This window comes from Pinus tabuliformis, chromosome 3_2 (assembly GCF_031772625.1).
Source record: "Pinus tabuliformis cultivar Carrire ecotype Pingquan chromosome 3_2, CPIR1, whole genome shotgun sequence".
Lineage (NCBI taxonomy): Eukaryota > Viridiplantae > Streptophyta > Pinopsida > Pinales > Pinaceae > Pinus > Pinus tabuliformis.
In genome coordinates, this window is record NC_142302.1 from 618,809,031 (window position 1) to 618,827,199 (window position 18,169).

At 40.7% G+C, this 18,169-nt stretch overlaps 1 protein-coding gene across 1 annotated transcript in view; it reads right to left on the reverse strand.

The window, feature by feature from the left end:
* The window catches only part of LOC149182120 (Small GTP-binding protein), a 188,200-nt gene that overhangs the window by 40,736 nt on the left and 129,295 nt on the right, over positions 1–18,169 (reverse strand). Inside the window, exons 5-8 of the mRNA XM_089416765.1 lie at positions 16,221–16,288; positions 16,009–16,113; positions 15,777–15,848; positions 15,564–15,677 (exon numbers count right to left, since the gene is read on the reverse strand). Of these exons, the coding sequence (XP_089272891.1) occupies positions 15,564–15,677; positions 15,777–15,848; positions 16,009–16,113; positions 16,221–16,288 (359 nt within the window). The remainder of the gene's footprint in view (positions 1–15,563; positions 15,678–15,776; positions 15,849–16,008; positions 16,114–16,220; positions 16,289–18,169) is intronic.

Sequence of the window (18,169 nt, forward strand, 5' to 3'; positions counted from 1 at the left end):
CTGAGGAAGTCCAAATCTCAGAAAATTGATTAGCAACACACTGCAATTTGGAATTATCATGAAAACTAACAACATTATCAAGAAATTAAGGTTATTATCTTATTCCTACTACTTTTGCTATAGAGAGATACTTTAGCCGTTGTCTCCATTTATTCTCCTCTTCTTTACTATCATTTTATAATTAAGCTCAGCTAAGCTATATAGTTCTCAAAGGAGATGCATCTAGCATTCATTTCTTATATGTAACTTACATGCTTAGTTTTTCTATTTGAGTGCAAGGACAATTAGGTTGGCCATCTTTGGATGATAATACAACTTCCATTTCTATTTATATGGGTTGTGATGGTTGCATTATGGACAAAGGAATCAAGGGATAACCATTTCTCCAAGAAACAGAAACGTGACAACACAATGTTCCTTGGGTGTTACTCTACACTTGGTGGCCTTTTTAGATGTTAATAGGTCAGATAAGTGCCTCTGCATAGGATAGGTGTCAAGCATGCAGAAGATGTCACACTGCCTCTTTAGGTTCTTCCTCATAAGGAGTAAGTGACCTTTATAATTTTCCTTCCTAAGTTTAAGGATAAATAATTTAATTATTTAAGTGATCTAGATCTGATCTCAACCATTGATCTCAAGTGAGTCTTAGGATCTCATCCTAGCCATCCATCACTTACGAGATCTAGAGTTTGAGATCTAGCTCAATGAGATACCAAAAAAGCCCAAGGAGAGGTGGACACATTATTCTTGGGAGAGCAACTTTTCTCAAGTGAAAAAGAGACTCAAAACTGAAGAGAACTTTAGAGCACAGATTTGCAGTGCTTCAGAGAGGTCAGCATCGCTGACGTAGAGGGACAGAAGGCTAACGTGGGGCCTCCTGAGGCTGACGCAGGGCCAGCGCTGGGTAGAGAGAGGCTGACGCAGTCTAGAAAGGCAGACACTAGGGTTTCTGGGGCAGATTGGAGCTGAGGAGCTGCCGGAGGGTTTATCCGGGGTTTCAGCCGGGACATCTATCTCAGACTGAGAGGTACTACTACCAAGGGCATTCTCTGTTGGGTAAGCCGGATTTGGCACCCAAATTGTACTCTGAAATTGCTTAATAAGAAAACCCTCAAATAGTTGCACCAGTTTTCCCGCATTGGGTTTTTCCGGGGACATTGGTCCAAAAATAACGGTGTCATTTTGTGTGCTTGTTTTTGTTTCCTTCAGTTGATGATCTGTAATATGTTGAGCATGCACTAGTGTTTATTTTCAGTATTTACATTGTAAATAACTTGTTAAGTAACGGAACAAGTAGGTAGGAATAAATCAGTAAAGTGCATGGAGGGTTTCTAACTAGTAGACTTAGAAACTTCAACATGGTATTAGAGCGTGGTTGCAGATCACAGGAGAACTGAGGACATCAGCCGAGCGGAGCAATAGCAGCAGAAAATAGTTGTCCCGAGTGATAGAAGTTGTTCCTAGCATAGCAGCAACAAGGGAAGGGTGACGCAGTGCCTGCGTCATCAAGGGTGAGCCAGGAAGAGGCAGCGCAGAGGCAAAGGGAGGCTCACGCAGAGGGCCAGAGGGCTGTGACGCAGTTGGTTGAGGAGGCCGAGTTGCTGGTGTCGGGATTGCGCAGAGCCTAGGAGCTCTCACCTTTAGGTTGTTGGGGTTTAGGAGGCTGTGGGAAAGTTGTAGAGTGGAGTTGGTGGGGTACTATAGTCAAAACAGTACCTAACAGGGCAAGGCCAAGGAGGAGGGAGTTGCTACCGAGGGTTTCTAGCCGAGAAATCTGAATCAGTGGTGCGTTTGCACAGACGATCAGAGTAGGGGGCATCTCGACATCGGCAGAAGGATTTCCAACAGGGAAATCGGGACTCAGAGGGAGTCTAGAAGAGAACTTCCAGACGGGAGGTAGAGAGACTCAGAAGGAGTCGAACCGAGAACTTCCAAACAGGAAATAGAGAGACTCAACAGGAGTTGAATAGAGAACTTCGAGACGGGACGTAGACTCAGCAGGAGTTGAACAGAGAACTTCCAAACGGGAGGTAGACTCAATAGGAGTCGAACAGAGAACTTCCAGGCGAGAAGTAGACTCAACAGGAGTCGAACAGAGGACTTCCAGATGGTAAGTAGAGAGACTTAGCAAGAGTCGAACAGAGGACTTCTAGGAGGGAAGTAGAGAGACTCAGCGGGAGTCGAACAGAGGACTTCCAGGAGGGAAGTAGAGAGACTCAGAGGAGTCGACAAGAAGAGCAGAGAGATGGCCATGAATGGGCTGAGGGATCAGGACAGGTTGGATGAGGCATCCAACTGGAAGGCCAGGATCTTGTCTATTCTGTGTGCCATGAGTGCTCATGTGCCACTTTAGAAAAAGTGGGGAGACATCGAGTTGTAGTTAGGTAGACTACAGGCGATGAGGGACAGGATCCTAGAGGTACCCAGCCTCTTGGATTAGACTTTGCTACGGGAGCCTCGAAGAGGAGTAGCAAGACTGGCGGATGTGGGAAGAGACGGATGCAGATGAAGCGGCAGAGAGAGCTATAGTGCAGGAGTCCCAGGATAGCGCGAGGCTAGCAGGCTGCAACAATGTCAGAGGCATGACATTGTTGCACTAGTGCAGGATGGCATAGAGAGGTGTGCAACGGTGCGAGATGCAGAGAGTTGTTGCAGCAGCGCAGAGGTCAGAGAGGGTGCACTTGTCAGCGGCAGAGGGAGCTTCAGCATCAGGAGGGTCTCTAGCCCAACAGCGAGGTCGGAGTTGGGAGATTAGTTACTTACTTCTCAGTAACTGCGTTGCAGCGCAGCAGTAGGCAGCACGATGCAACATGATGAGAGGAGTTGCAGTGCAGATGCAGTATTGGGAGAAAGGACCAGCAACAGCGCGGATGCAGAGGGAGTTGTCGTATAGATGCAGCAGTGGCAATGGCAGAGCCATGGGCAGCAGTACAGGATACAGCAGTGTAGAGGATGGTGGGCAGCAGGCCTAGCATCAGCACAAGGACCGATGCCGGATGATCAGAGTAATACTCAGTGAGGAGTATTGTTAAAGCACAGTCCTCGCTAAGAGGGAGTGTTGATTTGTGGTAGCATCGGATGTGCTCTAGCCACGAAATTTGGTGGAGAGGTTGGGGCACATGAGATCTCCAATACCCAGAAAGGATTTGGGCAAATTCTAAACAGTTTAGGAGATATTAAAATAATTAATATTTTTAATGGAGTCCCTAAGTCTAAACTTAGGGAAATTAAAATATTAATGTGGATTAATATCAATGTTGCAGTAATCATTATCAGAGAGGGGAAAAAATCAGAAATAATCATAAAAATCGGGAATAAATCGGTAAACATCGGGAAAAAAATCGTAACATACAAAAAAATTCAATTTTTTTCAATTTTTTTAATATCTAAAGCATCTACAATATAAAATAAATACATTGACACATAAATATGATAAAAGAACTAATATATAAGATGTTTAATATCATTTCTAGTGCTACGTCACACATAACAGTGAATCATGTCCTGAATAGTAAGTCCTGACTCATGAGTCCCAACTCAGCCTCAAAATATCAACAAAAAATATAATAATGTATCTCATGAGTCATAATGTCATATACAATGAAATGAACCAAATAACTAAAGTCTAATACTATTGATTTCCTCAGCCCCTCTTGCGAAAAAATGCAATAGCTTTCCCTTTCCCTCTAGATGTAGATGCCGATGGAGTTGGCAGTGGACTCTGTTGTGCTCTAGAAGTTGAAGAACTAAGAGCTATAGGAGGTAGACCACGTCCTCTACTAGTGGCAGGGGTAGCCCGAGTAGGTGGTGTCACCTCCTCCTGTTGCTCCGCCTCCTCTTCCTCCTCCTCCTCCTCCTCCACTACCTCCTGCTCTAACCAATCATCGACAGACTCCACGAGAGGCCTCTCAGCCTCAACCCTCCATGCAGCAGTGGTGTCAATCCCATCCAATGAGATGTCCTCCATATCAGGTATCCTCTCAAGTTGCCTCACCCACAATCAAAGATTGTAGTAGACGTAGACCATGTCATTAAGTCGTTGGGACTCCAACCTGTACAAAGATCATGAAATAATAATTATAAAAAAAATATTGTTTAATGAATTCAAAAAATTATTTGGAAATTTGCAATATTTTAAGTTTTAAGTTTAACTTGTTGCGCTTCTTGTTGTGTATTTTTTCAAATACACTCCAGTTGCGCTCGCATCCTGAGGAGCTACATGTTTGGCTGAGGATTCGAATGGCAAGTTTTTGCAGAAGGGTTACCCTGGCACCATACATTCTCCACCATGCATCTACAACAAAATTACAAATAAAATTTTAAATAAACATAAGAAAAAAATGAAATATGAAAGTTGAAGCAAAGTATGAAGTTATGAACTTGAAGAGACAATGAAATATGAAACAAACTAAAAAATACTTGGCATTTTAGTCGTCCTATCAGTCACAGCCATGTCAAAGCCAAATGTGTCACCTGCCATCCTATATGTCTCAAATTCTTTGGAGATTTTTGCACGTTCTGCTGGAGATCGCACCATCCTCTGAACACAGGTTAAGATTCCATCCATGATCTCAGCGTCAAATACAAACCCACATGGGTAAGAAAATGCGGGGTTCAGGTAGATCCCTGCAGCATGAATGGGACGATGGAGTGCGTTGTTCCATCGTTCATCAATCACTTCCCATAGGAGTTGTCTCTAAAACACCTCATCTCCCTTATCATCATAGTAGGCCCGAATGGATTCTTTCACCCTGTCCATGGCCTCATACAAATAGCCCATTGCGGGCTTCTCACCATCAACTAATTGAAGAACCTTTACCAAAGGTACAGTAACGGTGCACACCTCCTGCACTCCCGCCCAGAAGTCTTCCTAGTATGAAACTAATCTGCATATGGCCTCTCCCTCTGGGTTGCGGCTCATTGTCAAAGCACGCCACTCCTCTAAAAGAAACATTCTCTTCACATTCCACATAGAATTCAAGAGGGATTAAAGAGATATGAAACTAGTGGCAAACCGTGTAATGGCGGGGCACACCAACTCTTTGTTATTGGTGAATTTTCTCATCAAACGAAGCACAGATGTATGATTATATATAAATTTTGTAATGCTTTTTGATGACTCAACAATATCTTTGACAAAGGAAATTTTCCTTATGTCCTCCAACATCAAATCAATACAATGTGCAGCACAAGGTGTCCAAAATAAAGTAGGATGCCTCTCCATAAGCATCCTGCCAGCAGCAACATAATTTGCAGCGTTGTCCATTATGACTTGGACAACATGTTCTGCACCCACCTCCAAAATACACATCCAGCAAATCACATAAAGTTTTTGCATCTTTGATATGTGAAGATGCATCAACAGATTTCATAAACATTGTCCCCTTGGGAAAACTAACCAAGAAGTCTATAAGGGTTCTCCCCTTTTGGTCGATCCAACCATCTGACATCACAATGCATCATGTTTGTGCCCATGATGCCCTAAACTCCTCCAATCTTTTGGTGCAGTCAACCTTTTCATTTTGAAGAATCCGACCTCTAAAGTCATCATAAGAAGGGATTTTGTACCCTGGGCCAATAGTTGCAATAGAATCAACAGCAGGCTAGAAAAATGGATTATTCCTTGCAATGCTGAAAGGAATATCACTCCAAAGGAAAAATTTGGTCAACAACTTGTCAGCTTGTTCTTTCTCAATTTCTTTAAGCATTGAAGTGATAGATGGTTGTGAACCAGGCGTGGTTCTAGGAACAAAAAATGATGAGGCAGCTACTGGGTTGGTTGTAGATATTGACGCTGAAGTAGAACCAATGCCACTTCCTTGTTCACTTGAGCCTAGCACAGTCTTTGTTAGTTTCTTCTTCATTTCTGCTTTGGCCTCTCTATTGTGCTCTAAATTTTCCAATGATCTCATGGCTTTTCGAATGATTTCCGGATTTATATATTTGCAAGGCCCTACATCAAATCCAGGGATTTGTGCAAGGTAATACTTCAATCTATAAACCCCCCCTGACATATGCTGCCCACACAACTTGCAAAACAAGTTTATTGTATCAAACCCTCCATCAGGTTCACCAAATTCCCACAGAGGGTCCAATTTCCTTGGCATGTTTGTAACTTGGTTGAACTATTGACTCTTGAGTTTTAAATTTGTAAGATAAAGTTTGAACTTTGAACTTTGAAGTTGAATGGTGAACCTATGGCAAAATAAGGATTACAAGTTACAAAAATTAAAAGAAAATTACATACATGAGTAACATGACAAAACACATGAAATTTTTGACAATTTAACAAACAAAAACCCCATCAAATCAATTCAAAAATATTTGATAACCCATTGAAATATTTGATAAACAATGGGTTATCCAGATTCCAAACCCAACCAAAAACCAAAACAAAGTTACAAAACACAAAAATTTGGTGCCCATACCGGTTTGCTGGAGAAAATTCCTTTCCTCCTTAACTCTCAATCCGTTTTTCTCCTCCAATCAGTTCCCAATCGACCAAGGTTTTTCTCCTAGGTCACCACCCCAAAACCACGTCGTTGCCACTGTCTGTCCAAATGAATTTTAAAAAATCATTTTTTGGTCTTATAAACGCGTTGTTCGCTGGCCCAGCGATAAGTATGCATCGAATCACGATTTTTTGGTTGTTATCGCGCTTATTTCAAAAACTCGCGCGGAACAAAAAAAATAATAATAATAAATAAATAAAATCGGACGATAAAATTGATGAAAACTGGAAATCGCGATTTTCGCATCAATAATTAATATAAAGTTGTGTTAGAATGGTCCAAAAGACATGGATCAAGCCAGATCTAATCTTAGCCATCAATTAGGGCCTTAATATTAGCGGTTGATATGTCAACGAGAAAAGTATAAGAGGAGGCTTGAGGTCACTTGGAGAGCACACCAGATGATCAGTCATTCTATTCTCTAAAGCAGGTTTGCTAAGAGAGATAGAATCAATGATCGGAGTTGCAGCTAAGGGGCAGTGAATACACAGAGACAGAGAGGCAGAGATAGTACCGGGAGATCAGCGCAAGAGCCAGAGATAGTGCCGGGAGAACAGCGCAAAAGCCAGAGAGAGTGAGAAAACTCTAAGAGACACTCAAGAGTACGTGGTACGTGGATGTTCCTAGAAGAAGTTTCAAGGAGTAGACCACCGTAGAAGTTTTCTAGCTACATGGCATGTATGAGTGACATTCGTCATTCCGAGCTTTCTAGCTTTAGGGAGGTAGTAGACTAGCAAGTTTTGAGGGATGCCATGATGAAAGAGTATTCTTCCATGATGAAGAACAATGTATGGGATATCGTTCCTAGGCCAGATGGGAATTTAGTGGTCAGCACAAGATGGATCTACAAGATCAAACATGTTGCAAATGGCAATATCGAGAAGTATAATGCTAGGTTCATGGCAAGAGGGCCTTCGTAGAAGGAGGGAGTGGATTATGGGAATATATTCGCTCCAAACGCTAGATACAATTCTATCAAGGTTGTTATGTCTATTACTTTAGAGATGGGTTGGAGGATACATCAGATGGATTTGAAGGCAACCTTCATTAATGGTGTGATTGAGGAAGAGGTGTATATTGAGCAACCATAGGGTTTTGAGGTGCATGGGAGGGATCTTCATGTATGTAGGTTGAAGAAGGCACTATATCGTCTCAAACAGGCACCTAGAGCATGGTACTCAACAATCGATGATTATCTGCTAGGCATGGGATTCACCAAGAGTGAGGCGGATCCCAACCTGTACTACATACTAGTTGATGACGATCCACTCATTCTGGTATTGTATGTGGATGACCTTTTTCTCACAAGGTCAAAGAAGCTCATAGAGATGTGCAAGAGAGCATTAGTTACAGAGTTTGAGATGAAGGACATTGGCATGATGCAATACTTTTTGGGATTAGAGGTGCGGCAACAAACAAGTGAGATCTTCCTTGGACAAGGGTAATATTCAATTGAGATCCAGAAGAGACTCGAGATGTTGGATTGCAAGATCATGTCGACGCCCATGATTACTAACTTGAGGAAGTTGAATGCTTATGGGTCTAAGTTGGTGGATCCCATAGAGTACAACTTGTCGATAGGTTCTCTGATGTATCTGGTCAACACTAAGCTAGATATATGCTTTGTTCTTAATACACTAAGCCCGTTTATGGTGGAGCCGAGGAGGGTTCATTGGGTGGAAGTGAAGCTTGTGCTCAGGTATCTACAAGGTACAGTGGAGTATGGGCTTAGATATGTCAATAGTGGTGGAGTGCAGTTAGTGGGCTATACATACTCAACTTAGGTTGGGAGTGCAATGGACAAGAAGAGCACCTATGGTTGTTGTTCAGTTTGGGGTCAACAATGATCTCATGGTTCAACAAAAAGCATTTTTTCGTGGCACTTAGTTTAGCAGAGGCAGAGTATATGGAAACTAGCTTGGTGAGCTCTGAGGCCATCTAGCTTCGCAAGATGCTCACAATGTTATTTGGCCTTGAGTTTGAACAAACAATGATTCACTATGACAATCAGAGTTGCATCAAGCTTTATGAGAATCCAATGTTTCATGACAAGTCCAAGCACATAGAGATCAGATTCCACCTCGTCAGAGATGGTCCAAATGGGAGTTGTGAAGCTTCTATACATATCCATAGAAGAGCAGATTGCTGATATTCTCACCAAGCGCCAGGTGAAGAGGAAGTTTGAAGTTGTTTCTACAGAGATAAGTTGTAGGTGTTGCAAAATACCTGCCTCGGTGGGAGGGAATGTTGAAGTTAATAGCTCAAAAAGGTGTTTTTGCATAGGCTAGGGGTCAAGCATGCAGAAGATGTCGGATTGTCTGTTTACATTATTGCTCATGAGTAACTTTTATAATCTATTTCCTGAGTTTAAATTAGGAAAAGTACATTAATTAATTTATTAATTAATGTTGACTATTGAGCTAAGTTTCTAAGGATAAATAATTTAATTTTTGAAGTGATCAAGATCTAATTTCAACCGTTGATCTCAATTGAGGCTCAAGATCTAATCCTAGCCATCCAAAACTTAAGAGATCTAGAGTTTGAGATCTAGCTCAATGAGAAATTATATAACAAGCCTAAGGGAGAGGTGGAGACACATTACTCTTGGGAGAGCAATTTTTTTCAAGTGAGAGAATCAAGAATGAAGAGAGGTGACAAGTGTGCAGCTACAAGAATTTTGGAGCACCGGATTGCAGATTGAGCACACAAGCAGAGGGTCAAGACTTGTCTGTGGAGGCTGAAAGTGTGCTACATGGATGAGCAGGTTGATACTCGTGAGGGCAAGTTCTAGCAGGAAAAGTGAAAACCATGAGTTTGGGGAGGCCGTGAGGTTTTATGCCAGACTTGCAAGGAGGCCGAGATGCTACAGGTGAGCCAAACTTGTGATAAACAGCCAGCACAGGTGCAAGCCGAATTTATGAGGAGGCCAAGTTTCAAGTTTCCATTGTTGTAGTTTCTGTGTGTATTATGTGGGTCAATTTCCTTATTAAAGGAAACCCTAATTTCCCTCAGTAATAGAAAGTGAAGGAGAATTTACTGGTTATAATTTTCTACTGTGTTTTGTTACTAATTTTTCCATTTATTTTCTGCTGCAAATTTTATTTAAAGTTAAAATACCAGTGTATTTATTTTCAGCAATTTTCAAAAAAAAGATTTTACTGCATGAAACATTTTCTGGGTATAAAATAAATTGCTAGGAAATTCAAATCAGATATGGTATTAGAAAATTAACAGTTTTATTAGAAATAACCATATATTATAAATAATAATAATAAATCTAAATTTTATGATGTGAATGTAATTTGATTTAGAACATTGATACACTGCATATGGCTGATTACCTTTGAATGTTGAATGGATTTACTAAACTATTTCTTATGTGTATAATTGCATATTGTGGGTGGGCACTATTCCTTATACCCAAAACCCTCTAGCCCCAATCTCTGTAGAAAATTCTGCACTTGAGGGTTTAAATGCAAAATAGAAATTCCACCTCTGTGACTAGAGGTTTCTCAGATCTTAATCCTGTTAATTTTCATCCTTAAGGAAATTATAAAATATAATATAAAACAACAACACAAAGAGTGTGATATTTCACTTCCAAATAGTCCAAATTTGTAGGCAATCCAAGGAGAAAAGATGCCAGACAACTTGGATAAGTTCCATTCTTCTAGGAGAACTTATCGCACATAAACCAGATCTGAAAATTATCTTTTACAGCAGTTACAACAGCAAGTATAGCTGTAGCAAAAACAACCCTTTAAGTTCTGCAATGAAGACGTTAAATTGCTTAACAAATGTTTTCTTATCTTAAATCATCAAGGCATATATAGCCTTAAATGACAATACATGAAGAACATATATTTCTGCAAATCAAATATAGAAAACACACAAGTTTTGGACAGCTGAAAACTCCGTTCATATACTCAAGATGAATTACATATAGATACCATAGCCTTCTCTCAATCCTAGTACAAATCCACTAGCTCTCCAAAATACTAGCTTAGAGAAAATACAAAAGCCTCAGCTCAACCAAGGAGCTCCAATATGCAAAAATCACTCCAACACATCCTCCAAGGTAAGACATCCTCTTCTCTTCTTCTTCAACAAAGGTACCCTAGGTTTTCATCACAACACACTAATCTCCAATTTCAAAGGAATAAACACTAAACCTCGACCTCCAAGATGCTCCAAGAAGACCAAAAAACCCTAGCAACCCAAGAAAAAAAAATCAGGTACAAAAGAAGACCAAAAAAAAAAGTAAGAGGATAGGTGACAACTCCTCTCTAGATCACATCACATCACAAGAGTGAATACAAGTGAGTGAATGAATGATTAATGAGGACTCTCTCCTTCCTCTATTTATATGAAAGGTAAAGTAGGTTAACAATATAATGTAGGCCCAAGCCCTTACAAGCAACCTACGATAATCTCATGTAGGCCCTTACAAGCAACCTACAATAATCTCATGTAGGCCAACACAAGTGAGATGCTACGCTCCATGATAATCTCAAGTAGGCCAACGCAAGTGAGATGCTACGCTCCACGATAATCTCAAGTAGGCCAACGCAAGTGAGATACTACGCTCCAAAATACATGTGTCTGCTATAAGGTGATGTCATTCACAATAAGGACTCCCAAATAATGTTGCTACACAAAGTATGTCCACATGCCTCCATTGCAAGCCTCCATAAGACTCCATCCATCCTCCTAAGCAATGTACTCCATTGGTTCAGCTAGCCCCTCCAAGAACATTATCACAACCTAGGCATCACCAAGCCAATTCCAAGCCTCTAAATAGCAATCCAAGCAACCCCATGCAATCTAGGGCCCAATGCCACTCCTCCAAAGTAGGGTGTTCTCCAAGCAAGTGAAGTGTCCATGTCGCCATCATCAAGGGTGTCCACAAAAATGTTAACCTAACTCCCATGTGTAATGGAAGAATACCAAGCCAGCAACCCTTTAAGGTCAGGCATCCATCGAGCAAGCTATCTCACCTATGCAAATCCATCACAAACCATCTGGTATGCACCAATCCATCTGAGACCATCCAAGGGCTAAACATATACCATGTACCCTAAAGCTCGTGAAGCACCCAAGACATGGTCTAGACTCTAAACACTTTCAGAGCATCGCCAAAAGCCAACAATTTATCCTTCCATTGTCATTCCCATTTCTGATCCCTGGTAGTATAGGTCCCAGAAGCAGCAAATTACACCATCGCCAACGTGAGACCCTCCTCAATAATCAAACTCTTATCACTAGGCATAAATGTCTGACTTCCTTTTAAGCTACTACACGCTGATCAAGTCAGTGCTTCCACCCTGAACTCTACATGGTAATGCAGAAAAAAGAAGTGATTTAATGACATTTGAATCTAACATCTCCACAGAATATAGATACTAAAGGTCTTGTGAATCGTACACACGAGACATACCATTTTCCACACTTATTGGGAGGCATCCTTAGAAGCATATTGTCTATAGTGTGAGGGAATTATTGAATTAAGGAGTTGCTATGAAACCGGATTCAACCCCCAGCCTCTGCGTGTCCTAAATCAAGCGAATTGAACACGATTCGGTGGGACAGGTGTCATCCAGATCATGTTTGATCATGTCCCGATTGGGCACGCTCGTGTCTGAATGTGTCTGGGACTGACACCAGCGTGTCCCGATTCTGGACACGTGTCCCCTCTTTTGGCGTGTTGCGCTACCCATAAAGGGCAGTTTTGCCCCATTTCACTCTCACTTTTCAATTTCTCTCTTGCTATGGGTGTGTGGGAGCGAATAGCAAAGGGTTTGGGAGCATTTTGGAGGCGATTCAAGCAACAAGTGCGTGCATTTTTTTTCTATTTTTTTTGCATTTTATTACAACAGTTTGCATGTGCATTTTTTTTACAAATTTTTTTATAACATTCATGGCTCAATCAAGGGCAGCGGGGAAGGGGCAAAGGAAGGGGAAGAATGTCCCCATTGGAGATGCCCCTCCTCTTCCAATTTCATCAAGGTATGAAAGTGTTCCTTCTATTGGAAGTGGGACTACAACAACAGCTTCAAATGTTGAGGGAAGACAGCAGCCTCAAGATAACAAATATCCCTTGTGGAAATATGTCACAAGAGAGCAAGGGTCAGGCAGCAAGTTGAAGGCAGGAGGTAATGTTGCTTGGAAATGCATCTAGTGCAACAATCATTTCATGAGCACATATTACCATGTGAAATCTCATTTGTTGGCTTTACCAGGTTGTGGAACCGCAGCATGTACACAGGTGTCTTTAGCTAAGAGGAAAGAAATGGAAAAAGAGGCCAATGTTGGTGTGGCAAAGGTGGTTGGATCATCTAAAAAGAAAGGCAGTGGCAGTTGGTCCAATGGGCAAGATTTTTTAGTAAGAGAAATGGGAAGAGCTTGATCTCACTATTGCATTATTTTTCTATCATAACTTCATATCCTTTAATGTTGCACGCTCAACTTTATTTATTGAGATGTGTCGAGCTCTAATCCAAGGGGCTCGGTCAGGGTATGTGCCTCTTGGGTCAGAGAAGCTTAGAACCACATTGTTGACGAAGGCAAAGAAAGAGGTGGACAAAATGCTTAAGCCTATTAAATCAGCATGGGCAACATCTGGGGTTAATATTGTTTCTGATGGATGGACAAATCCAACACGCCACCCACTCATCAACTTCATGGTGTCTTCCTTAAATGGTCCAGTTTTCTTGAAATCAGTGGATGCACTTGTACAATACGAAGATGCACAATATATGGGTGAGTTGTTCATTAAAGTTATTGAAGATGTAGGTGTTAATTCTTGTGTGCAAATCATTACAGATAATGCACCTATTTGCAAAGTTGTTGACATGATTGTGGAAGCTAAATATCCACAAGTATTTTGGAGAACTTGCATTGTCCATTCTTTGAATTTAGCACTTAAATCTATTGCTTCTGATGCACTTTGGATTGGAAGTATTATTGAGGATGCACAACATGTCCGCAACTTTGTACAGAATCATACAAATGCCTTCACTATCTACAAGGAGTACACCAATCTATCATTGTTGAAGATTGCAAATACATGGTTTGCCTCTTCATTCATCATGTTGAAGAGGTTGAAGGAGGTCAAAATCACTCTTGGGGCCACGGTTATTTCAGAGTTTTGGTCTTTTTGGAGAAAGACAGATCTAGCAGCCTCAAAAAGAGTGAAGGAAACAGTGTTAGATGATGTTTGGTGGGAGAGGGTAGATCTACTTATTAAGATCGTGGACTCTATCATTTCTTTGCTACAATTTGTAGATACAGACCAACCCATCCCAGGAGAGGTTTATGAGGGATGGGATTCTATGATTGAGTCTGTGAGAAGCATTGTTTTACAGAGTGAGTGCCCCGAGTATGAGACATCATCAGAGGCCTTCTTCACCACCATACAGGATATTCTTGTCAGCGGATGGGACAAGAATTACACACCTTTGCATTGTTTGGCTCACTCATTGAACCCAAAATACTACAGCCATGAGTGACTGAAAGGTGGACCTTCCCGCAGATTCCTTCCTCACATGGATGGTGAAATTTCACAGGGAGAAAAGATGCATTGAGGCAAATTTTTCAGGATAGAGCATCCCTTGATCAGGTGCAAGATGCCTTTGCAGAGTTTTCCACTGGCATTGGTCGATTTGCAGGATATGGTGTCATTTGAGACAAGGGAGCTAAGAAGCCCTATTCTTGGTGGGAAATTCATGGGGCAACAAGCCCTCCTCTATAGCAATTAGCCATGCCGCTCATCTCTCAAGTGACTTCATCCTCTTGTTGCGAGAGGAATTGGAGCACATATGGGAATTTGTATAGTGTCAAGAAGAGTAGGCTTGAGCAGTCCAAGGAAGAGACAATGGTGTATGTGCACACCAACCTTCGTCTTATTTACAGGCAGAGAGATGAGTGGTTGAAAGGAAAGACAAAGATGTGGGATATCTTTCCTGAATCCTGATGATATGGGTTTGGACAACAGTGTTGAGTTGGCATTGGCCAACTTGGATCATGATGAGCCAGTGCTAGAGCCTGTCACTTTTGATGATGGTGATGTTGTAGAGGGGTCATCCTCCACACCAGAAGATGCAGAGATAACATTGGATACAGAGGAGGAGGATGCAACAAAGGAGAGCAGTGGTGACCATGATGATGACAGTGATGCTGATTTTGATGATGATGATTGAAAACTCATTGACTCATGACCTACCTACTGCATTGAGGCTTGTAGTTGTTTTGTATTTGCTATTTCTATTTTCCATTGGCATTGCTACTACCTATGTAACACATTTTGATTTTGATGACTTAATGAGAAAAATGCAGTATTTTGTTTTTCTCCTATTGGATCATTGATAAATATGTCACAATTGTATTTGTATGCATAATGTTACTTTGTAAAACTTACATCTAGAGGAAGATCTATGTTTGAATCAATGAATGTGTATCATGAATGAGAATTTGTGTAAGAAATATCTAATTTTTAATATATATATATATATATATATATATATATATATATATATATGTCCTAACGTGTCCTGTTCTGAGTGGTCAACGTGCCTGTGTCAGACACTCGAATCCTCGTGTCCTTCGTGTCTCGTGTCCCCATGTCAGGTGACTTACAGGAGTTGTAATATCTTTTTACCTATCCCATTTAACTGTTTTAGGTCGTTTATGGCTTGAGGTGTTCATAAAATCTCTCTCTCTCTCTCTCTCTCTCTCAGAAAGCTCTGAAATGCAATTACCAAGAAGTTCCTGCCCTAAATAGAAAAGATCACATACAATATCCCCATTTTTGCTTCTCCAAGCTATGCTATCAATTTCCAATTTTTTCTTGAATAGTAACAATTTTATAGGGTTAACAAACTTTTATTTCAGAAGCCCAAAAAATTAATACAGCATTTTTGGAAGCTTAACATTGTTAACAACCTATGCAGATAAATATAAAGCACATACAGAGCTACAGTCTATTTAAAGGCATTGAAAGGACAGTCAAATTTAAACGGAAATAAAATGTACAGCTAACAATGTTGCACTTACTCAGAATCTTCATAATCAAATGAAGCATAGCCAGATGTTAGACTTTTCAGTTCATTGTAGAAATCTACTACAATTTCCCTGAGAGGCATCCGATACTTCAACAAGGCCCTTTGACTGTATAAGCATGGCCAAACCAAAGTTCAAAATCATGAAGAGAATACTTCAGTAAAGAATACAAGATAGCATGAATTAATTTTAAACGAATTAAGAAACCTGTCAATGAATGAGTACTCAAGCTGCTCCCCTCTCCTCTCTGAGCAAAGTGTAATCACACTACCCACATATCTGAAAATCAGTATTTCAAATTACTAAATGCATGATACATCAAGCAACAAGAATAATGCACAAAATTAACAGATATCAGTAAAAAGAAACATCTTATAGCATTACTCTCACTGGGAAGAAAAAATAACGAAGAAGCATAAATATAGTGATTAGCGCTTACTCACTAGGAAGTATAATAGTTGCAATCACAGTTGGTTCCCAGCATGCTGTCACACGCTGTCCAGGATTTGAAGATAATGCCGCAGGATTCTGCACAGTAACCTTACTAGAGGAGAAGCTAAAAGTCATATATCTTTGCAAGTGAACAGTCTGTACGATCCGTATTCAATAAACAAAAACTTACACCCAAATATATTCAGATTCTGATGCTACCTTCCATCAGAGTATTCAAATATGTATGGCACAGTGGGAGTAGTAGTTATCACTTGTGCTCCATACTCCTGTTAAAAGTGATGTTCCCAATTAGTTTTACAAAATCCAAAAACCACCACCTGTCTCGACTCTCACATACATTTATCTCGAAACGTAGGAAAGAATGAAGTACACACACCTCAGTAACTTAACTTTGAACAGAAAGTACAACATTCATAATCTATGAAGTAGCACAACATAAAAATCCAGAGAAAAATCCATGATTTGTGAATATCTTCCTTGTTGAAGTTTCTAAGTTTACTTAGTTAGAAACCCTCCATGCACTTTATCTGATTTATTCCTACATACTTGTTATTTTACTTAACAAGTTATTTACAATGTAAATACTGAAAATAAACACTAGTGCATGATCAACATATTACAGATCAACAACTAAAGGAAACAGAAACAATCACACCATATGACATCAATATTTTTGGACCAATGTCCTCGGAAAAACCCAATGTGTGAAAACCGGTGCAGCTATCTGAGGGTTTTCTTATTAAGCAATATCAAAGTACAATCTGGGTGCCAAAACTAGCCTACCCAAAAGAGAATTTCCTTAGCAGTAATACCTCTCAGTTTCTGACAAATCTCCTGGTTGAAACCCTGGATAATCCTTCTGGCAGCTACTCAGCACCAATCTGCCCCAGAAACCCCAGCGTCAGCCTCTCTCTGGAATGCATCAGCCCCTCTCTGCCCAGCGTTGGCCCTACGTCACCCGGATGGGTCTGCGTCGCCCTACATCAGCCCTCTGGACCTCTGCGTCAGCAACGCTGGCCTCTTTGAGGCTATGCGCAACTCCTGGCTGCCTCTGCGTGGCCCTGCGTGAGCCCTGCCTGGCTCTACATCACTCTCCCCGACTACTACGCTGCTCTCCTGGCACTATCTCTGTCTCTCTGTCTCTCTATCTCTCTGTACTCAATGCCCCTCAGCTGCAACTCCCAATCCCTTATTCTATCTCTCTTATCAAACCCCAATCTAGAGAATAAAATGACTGATCACTCTGGTGTCTTCTCCAAGTGACCCTCAAGCCTCCTCTTATACTTTTCATGTTGGCATATCAACGGCCGAGATTAAGTCCCTAATCAACGGCTAAGATTAGATCTGGCTTGATCCATGTCTTTTGGACCATTCTAACATAGTTTCATTTTAATCCACATTAATATTTTATTTTCCCTGAGTTTAAACTGAGGGACTCCATTAAAAATATTAATTATTTTAATATCTCCTGAACTATTTAGAATCTACCCAAACCTTTTCTGAGTATTGGAGATCTCATGTGCCCCAACCTCTCCACCAAATTTCGTGGCTAGAGCACATCTGATGCTACCCCAAATCAGCATTCCCAATTTATATAAAGGGGGTTAGCCTCATTGCAATCACTCCATCCATTATGAAAATGATGTCAACTATTACTACAATTTAAAAATTCCTAAAAAGGGCATAAGCTCGTCAATTAGACATAGAACCATGCAACAACATTTTGAACATAGTATCGATTTGCTTCTCATTTCAGAACAAACATCTTGAATAATTGAATTATGCCCAACTTTTCTCTTTATTGAATCTGTGTAGTTTACTCCTCTTGTTAAAACAATGTTGTTTTCAATGGAAACATTCCCTTGGAACTACATCCAAAAGGCTCGAAAAGTTCAAATCTTCTATAGAAGTACAAATGGAGCAGATCAATTGAAAGCCAAGAGTAGCAAGTGCAATGCAACAGGGCTTCTAGATTATTTTTCTTCAAAATATTTTACAATCAAGTGTTGTCTTCTAATCAAGCTATCACAATTTTTTAATTGAGGACCCACTTCACTGGGTCATTTCAGACTATTGCATGCCCAAACATAATTTTGGGTCATTAGGGCCATCTCAGTTCCACCTGGCAAGATCAGGGCCAGCCTTCA